This window comes from Vombatus ursinus, unplaced genomic scaffold (assembly GCF_900497805.2).
Source record: "Vombatus ursinus unplaced genomic scaffold, bare-nosed wombat genome assembly UNPS02014863.1, whole genome shotgun sequence".
In the NCBI taxonomy this organism is placed as follows: domain Eukaryota; kingdom Metazoa; phylum Chordata; class Mammalia; order Diprotodontia; family Vombatidae; genus Vombatus; species Vombatus ursinus.
The window spans coordinates 33453568-33468882 of NW_020954641.1; the positions used below are offsets into that span (position 1 = coordinate 33453568).

Consider the following 15315-nt stretch of genomic DNA (forward strand, 5'->3'; position numbering starts at 1 on the left):
ATCCAGGTAACTTCAAGCAGAAATGCTCCTTCCTGGTCACTATTTACCTTTAGGAATAATCTTCCCCTATTAGACAATAATCCTTGAAGGCAAGGACTACCTTATTTTTGTATTTGTATCTTCACCACTGAGTCCAATGAGGTATAGTGTATGAAAAGGTACAGAAGTGAGAAAGGGTAGCATGATCTGGGAATGTGGATTAGTCCATTTGGCTGAAATATAGAATGCATGAAGGAGTAGAGAAGGCAGTAGTGACCAAGTGAAGGTTTTTGAGATAGAATAGCATGGCTCAGGCCTGGACACTAAGGGTACCCTGGGAGTGATGGAATGGATGGATGCAGGAGGGAACCAAAATTTCAACCTGTTTTCCAGTATAACTAATATTTATACAAAACTTTAATGTTTGCAAAGCACTTTACGTGTATTATTTTAATATAATGTTGCCTTTTATTTAGTGATTATTTTGATGTGAAGAAGGAAGCACGGAAGGGATGAGAGAATAGAGAAAAGATACCATGGAGAGGATAATGCTTTTGGTTTGGGACATGATTTTTAGGGGAAGGTGGGTTATCTGGATGGATACTGAAGTATATATGTTAGTTCAGTAGAATTGGAGATGCAGAACTGGAGTTTAGGTAAGAGATCTTGACAACACATATGAAACTGGATATATCTGTGTAGTAGAAAAGAATATGGGATTTAGAAGAACTAGGTTTAAATCCTCAATCTGTAAATTATGGGTTACTATGCTTAAGCCATGATCTTTCAGCCTGCTTATTAAAGTAAACAATGGATAGAACTTGTTCTATCTACATTAAGGGATTATTAGTGAAACTCTTGATTAACTATATGGCATTATATAAAGACATAAGCTATCGAGATGAGTTAAAGTCATGAGAATGGGTCTATTTTGGAAAGAATATAAGGAGAGAAGAGTACGAGAGGTATCATAGCATCTTAGAAAGAATGCTGAACTTTAAGTCAGGGAGACCTAGGTTCAAATCTGCCTCTGCCACTTACAAGGTGTGTGACTTTGGGCAAATCATTTAACCCCTCTCAGCATCAGCTATTTCCCCAGTAAAAAGAGGAAGTTGGATTCGACTGCTTTAAAGGTCCCTTCTGGGTCTAACTGAAGACTTTGATGTTATGAGTAGAGCTCTGAGGAGTACCCGGTTAAGGTTTGGAAGAGCCATTGATTAGAGAAAAAGAACCAGAACACTTCAGTGTTCTACAAATTAAAGGAAAACTTTCAAGATGAGAGTGAATAATATAGTCTTGGGAAACTTAGGACCATGGCATTAACAGTTTGGCATAAATGGATTTCAACTCTATTCTATCAATTGTAATATCTTGCATTTACATAACTTTACAGCCTATTCAACAATGCACATTTTTCATAATAGCCCTGTTGGAGGTCAGTATGATATTATTTATTTTAAAGATGGGAAACCTGAGGTTAAGTAATTTTTTCATACTTATGTGCCTTGGAGAATTGAACTGAGGTGTGTCCTCTTTTTCAATGTGTTGCACAGCACTGCTTGGTTAAGTACCATAAAACAGCATCGGGACTTTGCTAGACTTTTTTCTTAAGCACAAAAAATACCTCTGAAGCATAACAGGTATCAAATTTAAATGTTTATTGGCTTTGCTATATCCTTATAACATCTTTGATTATATCTCTTCAGAGCTACTTTGGAGGAAATATATCGTGAAAATATTTAGACTTGAATAGATTAAAATCCTAGTTTTGACACTTCAGATCCTCTAATAGCTAGCATTTACATAGCACTTTATTTTGCAAAGTGCTTTATATATATTAACTTATGTAATTTTTTTTTAGGGCAATTGGGGTTAAGTGACTTGCCCAGGGTCACACAGCTAGTGTCAAGTGTTTAGTCTCAGGTCACATTTGAACTCGGGTCCTCCTGACTTCAGGGCCGGTTGTCTTTCCACTGTGCCACCTAGCTGCCCCTAACTCATGTAATTCTTAAAACCCTTCTGTGAAGTAGGTGCTATTATTCCCTTTTATAGATTAGAGACAGAGATCACAAAGCTAATAAACGTGTAAGCCAGGATTCAAACTTACGTTTCCTGAAGCCAAAGGCCAGTACTCTCTATCCACTGAGCCACTGGGTGAGCAGGGCACAATCTCTCTGAGACACTTGTTTCCTCAACTTTAAAAAGAGAATATCTACCTCACAGGTTTGTGGCGGGGAGACTGCTTTGTAAAATTCAAAATGCCATATAAATATGAGTTTTTATTTCAAGTAATGTTATTCTTCCTATCAATTCTTTGAATTTTCAGTTAGGCTTTCAAACTGCCTTTTGCTATCGTTCATCACGTGGCCCATGATTTATGCTTTTTATCCTAAAGAGTCGTACAATTTCCACAGCCGAATCATTTATTTTCTAAAATGTTTACATTTCTAAAAATTTTAAATCTATTTTTGCTGTTAAAGGCAAGAAGAAAGATAAAACCCTCAGAACCGAGACCTGCGCCTGGCTGCAACCTGATGTGGTGCGGCCACAAACACTGCAGAAAGGTCATTTTGGACAGTCAATAGGCCATTGATGTGGGAACAATGAGCACAGCCAGGTTGTGAAGCTGAGAGCCGGGCAACGATCAAAGGGATAACCTTTGTGAGGCGCTTACAAAGCCCAGTACAAAGCACGTCATTGTTCGCATTATCAGGCGGGAGGCAAAGCCTGGGGAGGAACAAAGGATTATAAAATGGGTCAGAGAGAGGCTCGGGCCGGGGCTTACCCTGAAGGTAGTCCCTGGGAAAAGCCCCCACAGTCCACACTTTATCAGCTAGTTTCTTCCCCGAACATATTTGAGATCCTCAAAAAGCCGCGTGGCCCCAGGGACTCACTGTTCGGCCTTGGGGAAGTCAATTCCTTTCTGAGGGCCTCAGTTTCCCCATTTGGAAAATGAGAGGGTTGGGGCTCGGTGACGTAGGCCAAGGTCCCTTCCAGCTCGTGGAGCTGACTCTGTGATTCACCTGCCCTTCGCGGCTCCCCACCCGGACAGAAAGCCCAGCCGACAGCTTTCTCCCCACCTCGGCCTCGAGTCGGAGTCGCTTTACCCCCGGGGGGGGGGCGGGGCGGGGCTGGGGAGACCGCAGACCCGGAGCTCCCTACGGCGGGATGGTGATCCGCGCCAGCCTCACACCGCCGCGTGAGCCTTCTACCAGTCGTTACTAAGGGAGCCTGAGTGGGTCGTGCCCACCCTCCGGGGCTTGAGCCCAGGAAAAGCAAGCTGCCGAGAAAGGGAAGGAGGAAGGCCGGCCGGGGCCCGTCGATGACTAACGCCACAAACCCTCCCCACAGGCGGCGACCGCAGCAGCTACTACGACTCCCCAGGCCCGAGGCAAACGCCCAAATACTAGGCGACGAGGCAGCGCGCATGCGCCCTCGGCTTTCTTCGGCCCCTCCCCCCGCTTCTGCCTGAGTTACGCCCATGCGCAAACGCTCTGGCGACGGGCTGACGCTACCGGCGTGAGACTAGGCTCGCACCAATCTAGTTTCTTCCTCTAGTCACCCTCGGTGTCTCGCGCCCGGCGATCACCTTCCCAGGGTTCTTTGCGCTGTGAAGAAGCGGCTTTAGTGGGCTGGGGGCATTTTGTGTCGGCTGTAGCCAGAGGAACAAGATGGCCGCCTCGGCCGAGTGACCGTGGTTCTAGCGGGCGGGACCTGGCGGCGGCTCTGGCAGCAGGTGGGCTACGCCCACTTACTGCGCCTTCTTTGGTTCAGGACATTTCCCTGAACCCGCAAGGGACCTTCTAACGGGGGCGGGGGGCACCCGGGGGAAGCTGCCCGGCCTGGAACCACAACCCTCCCGGGAGCCTGAGGAGGGAGAAGCCGGAACTCCGCGCGGCGGCGGCGGCAGCAGCAACAAGACTCCTTCGGGACGCCTCAGGACATCTTAATCCGGGGAAACAGCCTCTTTTCTTTATTTTTTGGGGAAAAATTTATTGAGTGCCACCATCTCCGGTCCCTGGAAGCTCGGGCCTGGTGGGTGAGACCCGCCTGATCCCCGTCCCCTCCCCCTTGGCCCCGGGACTCCCAGGTCCCCGTCCCCCCTTCCCGCCGCCAGGATGGCGAGCAGCAGCGGCTCCAAGGCCGAATTCATTGTCGGAGGGAAATATAAACTGGTGCGGAAGATCGGGTCCGGCTCCTTCGGGGACATCTATCTGGCCATCAACATCACCAACGGAGAGGTAACCACCCGAGGCTAGCGGCCGGGGCGGGGGGCAAACGACCCTTCCCTGGAGAACAATCCCTGCCCTCTCCCGGCTACGTGGGCGCCTCGTCCGCGCCCCTTGCCAGCGGCCAAGGCCCGGCCCAAGTTTTCTCTTTTCCCTGTGAACCTTTCCCTCAAAGGGTAAAAAAAAAAAAAAAAAAAAAAAAAAAGGAAACATTTAAGTTGGAACTGGGGGACAACTACGACAATTAAGTTTCCCAGCCTTTTTAAATCTCTTTTCAACCTTTAAAAACACATACCCCGAAAATTAAATATTAATATATAACCAAGAGTTTTTTGGCCTCAAGATACTTAGTCTTTGGAACCCCACCCCCCTTTTTTTAGTTCTAATTAGGGTAGCTTTCGATTCTCTCCCCCATTAGATCCTCTTATTATATAGGCTTCAGTGCGTTCAGGCGAAAACATTTTCTATATTTGCATCGTTGATGTTACCATTATTATTATTAAGCATCAGAAGACGATTTTGTTACCAGCCTGAAGAGGCTCTGTTGAGGCCGATTGCCTCGTTTTATGAATACAAGAAAAGATTTTGCTTCCTCAAATCCCCTATTTCACTTGATAGTTCGAATTGGAAGTTTACATGTTGTCCCTCTGCACCCCTAACCTTCCCCTCCCCAACTTGCTGTTAGGGGTGTTGATGCCATCCCCTCTCTTCCCCACAGGAAGTGGCAGTGAAGCTAGAGTCTCAGAAGGCCAGGCATCCCCAGTTGCTGTACGAGAGCAAACTCTATAAGATTCTTCAAGGTGGGGTTGGCATTCCCCACATACGGTAAGAAGCGAGCATCCCGTGAGCCGATGAGGGCTGAAGGGATGGGGAAAGTGAGTAGCTCGGCAACTAACGGGAACGCCTGAATCAGACTTGTTCAGTGTTTCGGATGTTCGGGAACATCTGAGTCATAACCTTTTAAGTGTCTGTGTGTTGGCGCACTCAGGTTATCTATATGGTTAGTAGTTTTCCTTGATTCCCAATCCAACTCCGTAAGAAAACAACGTTTTCTGTGAATATAAGGCTAAATTTTATTCCCGGTTCTCTTTTGGCTTCCGACAACCTTACTGAGTCATTTTTTGTGCTTTTAAGTTTATAGGGAGCAATTGCTTTCATTCCTGTGGGGAGAGACTGTTTTTATGTGTTATGTTCGATTTTCTTATAACCTTTACTTTAGCCTGTGCAGTGAATTTGAAGGTTCAGTGACCAGGATCATCCGGTTAGGGTTGCTATTGGATCTGGATTGGGAAATGGCTGCTCTTTTGTTGTGTTTTTGTTCCAACATGTCTTCCTCCTCCGCTTAGAAAATGGCGGATCTACGTGACTCAACCTCATTTTCCTACCCTTTTCACTTACGGAGTTAACAAGTCTTACTTCCTTAGATCCTCCTTTACTTCCTTAAAGTGGATTGATTGTACCTGTGAAAGAAGGAGAATAGAGCTTTGGAGGTCTAGGGGTGGCAGAATGACTACTCTTTTGTAGTCTATGAACTAGATGCAGTGTGAAATTGTCAGATTGGACCATGCCTACTATTTCCACATTTAGTTAATAATTTTTATTTCATTAATTAAGTAGAAAATGTCCTTTAAGGTAGGAAGATTATAGCTTTTCTCTCCATTGCAATGCAAATTGGACGTAACAACTGAGTTTGCTTGTTTTCTGAAGAGAAAAACCTAATCATTCCACAACAGGTTAATTTATCTGCAAGTCAGGAAAAAGTAAGCTGACTTTAGATGGGAATGCTTGTAAAACAGATCTGATTATTCTTCATTTCACTGTTAAACTTAATGGATTTTACAAAATTTGGATTTGGGGTTCATCACAATCCTAAGAATAAAATGACAACTGTACCTTGTCACATACAGGTTTTTTAAAATTTGCAGAGTTTAGAAGACCAGTAAGTAATGGACAGCCTGTCTTGACTTAAAGATCTGATTATATATATTGATTCTAAGGATGTAAGTACTAGAAAATTCAATAGCCACTCAGTTTTTGTAGAAAAAGAAAATAAAAAGGTTTTTAGTGGTTGGTGAATAATCATGAAGTTTTTATTTTGAAAAGCACCCATTTTTATTGGCCAGTTTTCTAAAGTGACAAGAAAGCAGGTGGAGTGGAAAGAACACTGAATTTTGGTTCTGTTACTTGTTTTTTGGCCAATTCCTTAACGTTTTTGGTCTTGAGTTTTTCCTTACTTGTAAAATGTAAAGGAATTCTGAAGTTCCTTCCAGGTCCAAATCTGTGATCCTAAAACATGGTGAAGTGGATAGAGCCTTGGGCTTGGAGTCAGGAAGACCTAAGTTCAAATTTGTCCTCAGACACTAGCTGTGTGATCCTGGGCAAGTCAATTAAATCTGTTTGCCTCAGTTTCCTTATCTGTAAAATGAATCTGAGAATGGAATAGCAAACCACTCCAGAAAACCCCAAATGGGGTCACAAAGAGTTGGACAAACTGAAAACAATTAAACAACAAAAAATTCAATCACTTCTCTTTTCTCCTCTCCAATTATGTAGGCCAAAAAGTGAAATTTCATAGTGTAGAATGGGAATTTCGTTAGCTTGTTTGCCTTTTTTTTTTCCGAGAAGAAAAAGTAGTGAAAAAGGATTTTCTGGTTTCATTCACAACATGCCCGATTTACTTTCTTAAAAATCAAAGTTCTTATTTTCTGAATAGAATGCTCGAGAATTTGAATAATGTAGTTTTGTTAGCCATGATTCAGAGTCCCTAGAATTCTCACCCAGAATGTGATGCAGAATTTCCACATTGGGCACAAAATTGAAATACTCTTGGTTTGCTTTTTGCTTACATTTTTCGGTTGATTTGAAACTTAACTACCCTCTTCTACTCCCCAGAAAACAACCCCAAAACATCAAAACTGTGCTCTGTTTCCTTGTTCCTTTCAAGGATGAGAAATTGCAAAACATCTTTGCAACTATTGTTCAAGTTCTCCAGGGGATGCCCCCAGTATGATGGGGTTCTTCTTTCTTTTCTCTAGAAGTTGACAGGATATTGTGGGGTATTGGACAAGCATTTTGACCTGCAATTAAATTACATTTTAGTTCATGACCTAGCTTTACTTTGCTCATATGATGAGAATCTTGAAATTGGATTTATTTTCCTAAATTGGTGGTTTATTTCATGATTTTATGACCTTAAGTTAAAATACACTTGTGAAGTTGATGAGATGCTAGATTTTTGAGGTGATAGTCAAGTTTCTTTATTTTACTGAGGTTAGCAGTAATACCTAATGTGGTTGTTACTTGCCAAGGTTCACATACAGTAATGTGAGTAGATCTGGATTCAAACTCAGGTTTTCCAACTGACTAAATGCTTTGCTCTTTTTACAATGCTGTGCTACTTCAACTGAACTTTTTGGTGTCAGTTTTAAAAAAACATTTAAGTGGTCTGCTAGTGGTATACAGGATGGCAGGGGCCATCTAATTTCTGTTAAGACATAAGGTACTAAACAAGTAATTGAGTAAGGTGGAGTGTTGGTAGTTAAGTTGGGTGGGGCTGGGGGAAATTACCACCTGGCTTCATAGGTAAAGAAGGCTTTATGGTTTTTAGGAATCCTTTAGGAGGGAGAAATATTTATGGCTCCAGAGAGGTAGACAGTCCTGAGTCTGTAACTATATATATATATATATATATAAATATACATAAATATAAATCTAAGAGAAGAAGAAATGGAGCTTAGTAAACAAAAGTAAGGTAGTGTAGTGGCTATGAAATAAAAATATTTGAGGTTCAGTGGAAGATTTTGTAAGAAAGATTAGCCTTAACCTTGATGTATTGTGTTGGGACAATTGCCCAGGTTGTGCCCAATTAAAAAAGATAGTGATTTCCAAACTTTTGGAAGATTTAACACTTCACTTTTTATTAGTGTTTTATGCTTTCCCCTCCCTCAAAAGCACAAAAGTCATGTGTTGTGTATTTTATAAGTGAATTTAATAATTTCTGGCATCCCTTAGAGATAATTTGAGATGGCCTTGAGTGAACTAACCATTGGCTGTAAAGTCAGCTGACCTACATAACACTCTTCTCTGTTAGAGTCATTATTGTGTAATTTGAGGAAACCATTTATAGAATCAAAAGCATACTTCCATTTTAGAGAGCAGAAGCAAGATGCTATCTCTTGAGATTGTGGAGGCACTGATAGTCTGCAGGCCTTCTCCCTTGACATATGGTACTGATGATGACTGTCAAGCCTTCAAATTTGGGGGAAGGGGAACTGTAGTAAAATTCAAAGGTAAGATTAAAAATTCCCTTCTCCATAATGTTGTGGTTCTACTTAGAGCCCTACAGGAACAGGACCATCATAACAATCCATTTGTAGTTAAGTGAATCTCAAACTGGCTAGAGGGAAATTAAAATGTTTAATGATGTGTTCAATGGAAATTAATAGGAAGTTTCTAACTTAGTTCAGTGGAAAGAACACTGGACCTGAAGTCAGGTAGATTTAAAGTTCAGATATGCCATGTGACCTATTATGACTTAGGGCAAATCACTTAACCTCTCTCAGTTTCAGTTTTCTCATCTGTAAAATGGAGGTAATAGCACTCATGTCCCAGGATTGTTGTGAGGATATAATGAGATAATATTTGTAAAGTGCTTTGGAAACCTTAAAATACCATATAAATGCTAGCTATCATCATTATTATTATTATCTGCTATTGATGAATTGAATTTTGGGGATGGGACGTTAATTTGATTGGCCAAGGATGAAGGAAATACTTCTTTTATCTTAATCCAAGTTTCAGAGGTTATGGGCTAATAGCTAACTGATTTAAATGTCTGTCAAGCACTTGGTACTCTTTGAAACCTGATGTGAGGAATAAAAAAGGATTCAATTCATTTAAAAAAAAATTTTAACTTTTCTTTTGCACTCTGGATACATAATTCATAAACTTTTCATTTATGAGAGAATTTAGAAGTCTAAAGTATTTTCAGAATTTTGAATTCAAGTAGTTATCTTGAAAGTTTAAACCATACTTTGTTAAATTTTATGTTCTGTGGAAGAAAAATTTTCTGTAATCTAACAAATAGGTAATTCCATAATCCCCCATATGCTTGCGTGGTTACCCAAGGATTGGGTGACATTCACATTATGGTGGTCCCTGTTAATAGGAGATCACATAGAGAACTAGATGCTTTGTGGTGAATTTCCACTTGTAGATTAGAATGGAATAATTCAATTACAAAAATAAAGATTGTTGATCTGGAAATAAGATAATCTAGTCAGATCTTTTCTTTTACAGATGTAAAAAAATCTGGGCTCCAGAAGGACTCATAGCTGATTTAGTAAGCCAGTGACTATAAAGACCCCAGATCACTCACCTTGTTCACACTATACCATTTGGTATCAGTCACTATATGAATGGCCAAGATGCTTTTGCATTTCATTCTTAAACTCTTACTTGGTTTATGTCTAAGCTTTGGCTTACCTCATTTTATGCCAGTTGAGAATGGGAAATTAAGTTCAAATACGATTGGAAATGTTTACTTTGGGGTCTAAATCAGAAGAAAGTGTTGTGAGCCATTGCAAAGTGAATGGATGGGCATCCTTATACCAAATGATTTTTTTTTGCTTCTTTCTGTGGAGGTGACCGTAGATTGTTGATTACTATGCCTTTGGAGCATGAGCTTTGGTAAATTGGATGAAGAGGTTGGTGGCTTGGTGACAGACTATATATGTTTCTCAGAAGACCAGTTTAGCTAAGTTTAGAGTAGTTAAATCTCTTCCAGCTTGGCTTAAGGAGGAATTTATTGGCTACTGCAATTTCCAAAGACTATGTACTAAATTGTAGTGTGATTATGATCTATATTGATGGAGGTAGTAACCACGATGATGAAATCTTGGGTCCTTTCAGTATAGATTAATTTTATAAAGTAATTTATGTGTAAGTTTTAGTATGAAATTTGGACATTGAATTATGAAAGAATGATTTGTCTTCTGAATGAAACCTAGAAGGGGAAGCATTCTACTCTTAGTGGAAAGAGCATTAGCTTTTGAGTTGGAGGACCTGGGTTCTAATTCTGGCTCTGCTATTTAGTGCTTATGTGACTGTATGCAGCTGCTTAACCTCTAGACCTTACTTTACTTATCTGTAAAATGAAGGGTTTGGGCTTGGACTACCAGATCACAAACCAATGATCTGCATGTACAAATTATATGAACTACCCTTTCAGAGGGTCCCTGAAGTCAAAATATTAAAATGTAATTTGCCTATTAAAATACACCCCCTTTTCTAATTATGTATCCTTATGAAGCCAGATTTTTTTCATATACCCTGAGACATGTCACAACAGATTGAATGCAGAAGCAGAATCCGATTGTCCTCTATTACGACACACATTAAAGAGATTTGCAAAAAAATAAGTTAAACCTGACAGTCTTCTCACAAATTTTTTTTATATCTTGGAAAAATTACTTTTCATAGAAGTGTTATTTTATGTTAATTTGTAATGAGTATTATTATAAATGAATTAATATTTAAAACTTTTATCAATTTTAGTTTTTAATATGATAATACTGATGTGTTAAACACATAAACAAAAGCTCCTTGGGGTCCTAAATAATTTTTAAGATTTGTAAAGGGAGACCAAAATGTTTGAGAACTATTGGACTAGAATCAGAGGTGTGGGGAACCTTCGGCCGTAGGACTAGATGATTCTTAAGCCCCGTTTCAGCTCTTAAATTTTCAGTCTTTTAAAAAATAGTGATCCTCAAATCAGGTTATGTGCATCATTGGGATTAATGGCTGGAAATTTGAACTTTCCTTTTTTGCAGACTAATCACCTTTCATCTCTACTATTCTTTATAACCTCCTAGATGGTTTCCCATACTACAATCATTTCCCTCTCCAAATCCATATAGCTGCCAAGTTGATATTTCTAAGGCACAATTCCCTCAAATAAAAACCTTCTTATGCCCTCTAGGATAAAACACAAAAGACCTCAGCCTTACGTTTGAAGCTTTCAACATATGTTTCTAGTCTTACTTAATATTGCTTTCTTCGTGTATTCTCCATTCCATTCTAACTGGCCTATACAACATTCTGTGTCCTATGTCTGGAATTCACTCAAATGCTTTAGAGAATCCTGAACTCAACCTTCAAAGTCTATTTTAGGTTCTACCGCCTACACTTTTCCTGAGTTATCTCCAGGCCTTCTCATATATATTAGCACTTTACTGTGTTGAAGTTACTTTATGTTTATTTGTGTTTTCTTGTGTGCAGACTGTATTTCTTTCAGTAGAATATAAGTTCTTTCAGGGGAGAGACTAGTTTCTGTATCCCTAGCTTTTTGCACATAATGACTGCTAGGTGTTTGTGTGACAAAATGATATGTGCTTTATGAAGACTTTATTTGAAGCTTGTACAATATTCTTTAAGTGATTACCTGGTACAGGTTATTTCAAAACTCTTACTGCAGTTTTATACTTTAATACTACAGAAGTGTAAATGCTATACTTTTAAAAATTATTTGAAGGCTTAATTATTTAAATTTCTTTTATATTTCTTTAATTGTGTGAATTTTGAATAAAAATTTACTTATCTTGATTTTTTTAAAGTTTGAGTTCCACATCTCTCCCTCCCTCTTGCTCCTCCCTTACCCAATGAGAAGACAAGCAATATATCCATTACACATATGAAATCATTAAAACATTTCCATATTAGCCATATTGTGTTTTTTAAAAAGCAAGAAAAATCAAGTGAGAAGACTATACTTCGATTTGCATTCACAGGTCATCAGTTCTTTCTCTGGAGATGGATGGCATTGTTCATCATGAGTCCTTTGGAATTTTCTTGGATCATCGTATTGATCAGAGTAGCTGAGTCTCACAGTTGATCATCGTTGCGATGTTGCTGTTACTGTGTACAGTGATCTGGTTCTGCTCATTTCACTCTGTATCGGTTCATATAGGTCTTCCCATGTTTTTCTGAAACCATCCCAATCATCATTTTTTGTAGCACAGTAGTACTCCCTCATACTTACATGCCACAACCTGTTCAGCTATTCCCTAAATGATGGGTATTCCCTCAATTTCTAGTTCTTTGCCATCACAAAAAGAGCTACTATAAGTATTTTTGTACATATGAGTCCTTTTCCTTTTCTCATTTTTGAAAATTTCTTTGGGATACAGACCTAGAAGTGGTATTGCTGAGTCAAAGGGTATGCAGTTTTATAGCTCCTTAGGCATAGTTTCAGATAGTTTTCTAGAGTAGTTGGACCAATTCACAACTCCACCAACAATTAATTAGTTTACCTATTTTTTTTTTCATCCCTTCCAGCATTTGTCATTTATAATAGATGTGAGATGAGCAATGACTTGAAGAACTAAACCTTAGTGTGGGGCATAAACTATTTTATGCTAGATTTGATACTAGTACTTTTTAATTTGCATTTCTCTAATCAATAGTGATTTCGAGCATTTCTTCATATGACTGTAGAGAGCTCTGATGCCTTCTGAAAACTGCCTGTTCATATTTCTTGACAATTTGTCACTTGGGAGATGACTCTTTTAAAACTTTGACTCAGTTCCCTATGTATTTGGGAAAAGAGGCTTCATCAGAGAAATTTGCTGTAAATATTTTTGATATTACATCTTTGCCTATGGTATCTTTTATCAAAATGTAGTTTCTCTGCTTTTTAAAGATTTCTTCAGTAAATTTTTGTATCTTTTTTATTGTGAGGCCAATTCTGTTTTTTAAGGTGTTATTTTCAGTATTTTTTGGTACCTTTTTTATCAAGCTGTTAATTCTCTTTTCATAATTTTCTTTCATGACTCATTTCTTTTCCCAATTCTTCTGCAACCACTTTTAGCTCTTTATTTTACTTTTCCAGGAATTCTTGATGGACTTGGGTCCAACTAGCATTTTTGAGGCTTTGCTTGTAGCTGTTTTCACATTGTTGTCATCTGAGTTTTTGGCTTTGTGTTTCCTGCCACTATAGTAGCTTTTTATGGTCAAGTGTTTTGTTGTTGTTTGCTCATTTGTCTAGCCTGTATCGTGATTTTGAACTTTATGTTGATATTGGCCTCTGCTCTCCTTGGGGTGATGAGGCACTGTCCCAAACTTCAGATTTTTTGTACTGTTCTTCTGGGAGTCTACAAGTTTTCAGTGTTTACAGGGTGGTGTGATCTGGGGAGGTATGGACTTAATTGAAGGAGGGTCCCTCCTCCCCTGTACCTGAAAGTTCTAGAGTTCCTCTGGGCTGTGGAACTGACCAGAGCCCGTTTGTTTTTTTTGTTTGTTTTTTGTTTTTGTTTTGTGTGTCTGTGACCAACCACACACATTCCTCTCCAGCTGTGAATCGTGACCCAGAACTGAGGATGGTAAATAGAGTTGCTAGCTGCACACAGTGCCAGCAGTGGGTCGCCTGTAATCTCTTTCTCAGCAGTTGACAGACTCCCTTACCATCTTTGGATTGAGAGCTCTCAAAGCTGCTGCTTGTTGCAGCTGCCTCCAGACCCTGTACCAGCTGCATCGAATGTGCCACTGGCTGGTGCCCACTTCAGTGTCCCAGACCTTCTGCTATCTTCCTTAGTCTGGAGAAATGTCTTATTCTGACCTTTTCTTGGTTCTGCTGCTCCAAAATTCAATTTGAGGTTTAATTGTAAAGTTGTTTGGAGAAGAATGTTATCATGGCGCTCCCCCCCCCCCCACCTTAATAAATTTTTAATTAAATTTTCTGATGCTTTCTTAGGTGATCAGTAGAGGAGATCCTCTTGCTTGGTCACCTTGGTCATGTGATCTGTCTTGGACTTTCCTGTGGGATTATGTCACGATTGTTGTATATTGCATCAAAACCTTCTTTGAGTGATCTTAAAGGCAGGGGTTACAAATGCAATCTTTTTAGTTACTGAGGAGTAGCTGATGAAAGCAATAGATAATTTGGTTAGTTGAATTTTAATAAATATATCAATACTTTAAAATTTTAAATAATTAACCTTTTAAATATTTTTTGCATGTTTGCAGCATTTATATTTTTGAAGTTATTAAAGTTTAAAGCTGCACTAAGACTTTTGGGACATCTTGTATTTGCTTGTGTGCTGGTGAATAGCACTGTGAAAGGGCAGTATAATGGAATGGAACATATGTTTGGGAGTCAGAAACAAGTTGTGGTATATGATTGTGATGGAATACTACTGTGCTATAAGAAATGATCAGCTGGTTGGAAAGACTTGCGTGAAATAATAAAGAGTTGAAATGAGCAGAACTGAGAAACCATTATACACAGTAGCAGCAATGTTGTTCTAAGAACAACTTTGAGTGACTAAGTTATTTTGAGTATTGTCAACTACAAAGGACCCATGAAAGAAGATGCTGTCCACCTCCAGAAAAAGAACTGTTAAAAGAGAAGTATGTATATAGTATGGTTTTACATACATACATACATACATACATACATACATGCATATATTTGTACAGCCTTTTTAGGGCTGGGTAGGGAGGGAGGGAGAATAGAATAAAAAATGCACATCAGAGAACAAAAGAAACTTGGAAGGAAGCACAGAAAAGCAGGGTAGTTTTGAAAATAACGTAGGGTATTTATTACATAATTTTTTTAAAAAAAGAAGAGTTTGAAATGGAAATTTGTGGTTTTATATTGAGCCCTCTTATGTTGTGCTGTTGTACATGGAAATGTTCTTTGCTTTTGTTTGGTCTTTGTATTTAAGTTCTAAAAAAAAAAAATAAGCTGCAAAAAAAAAAAGTCAGAAAATTCCTTTCTTCACCCTGTCCTTTTTGTTAAACTTTGGATAAGATCCATGGTGGTTGTCCTGCCTGTTCTCTAGTAGATTACGGGTCATTTACCTCAGGGACATGCTAAAAAATAAAATGACAAGATGTAGAATTTTGTTGAACATAAACATTCATTGAATACATAAATAGGATTTTAGGATTTGAATGATTCCATTACCTACTCTAGGAATTTTCAACTCTATAATTTAGAGACACATTGGGTAATCCTTTCAGGTGAGTTGGGGACTAAAACCTTACTCAAGGAATAGGATTTTGTGCTGTCCATCTCCAGAGAAGGAATCAATGGCATCTGAATGCAGAT

General features: G+C 39.2%; 1 protein-coding gene across 4 annotated transcripts in view; it reads left to right on the top strand.

The window, feature by feature from the left end:
• The first annotated feature begins 3512 nt into the window (after positions 1-3512).
• Positions 3513-15315, top strand: part of CSNK1A1 (casein kinase 1 alpha 1) — a 55465-nt gene continuing 43662 nt past the window's right edge. Inside the window, exons 1-2 of one of the 4 annotated variants that reach the window (XM_027841772.1) lie at positions 3513-4220; positions 4927-5033. In XM_027841772.1, the coding sequence (XP_027697573.1) occupies positions 4098-4220; positions 4927-5033 (230 nt within the window). In that variant the 5' untranslated portion in view covers positions 3513-4097. The remainder of the gene's footprint in view (positions 4221-4926; positions 5034-15315) is intronic. The other 3 variants (XM_027841773.1, XM_027841771.1, XM_027841774.1) reach the window with 3 other exon arrangements.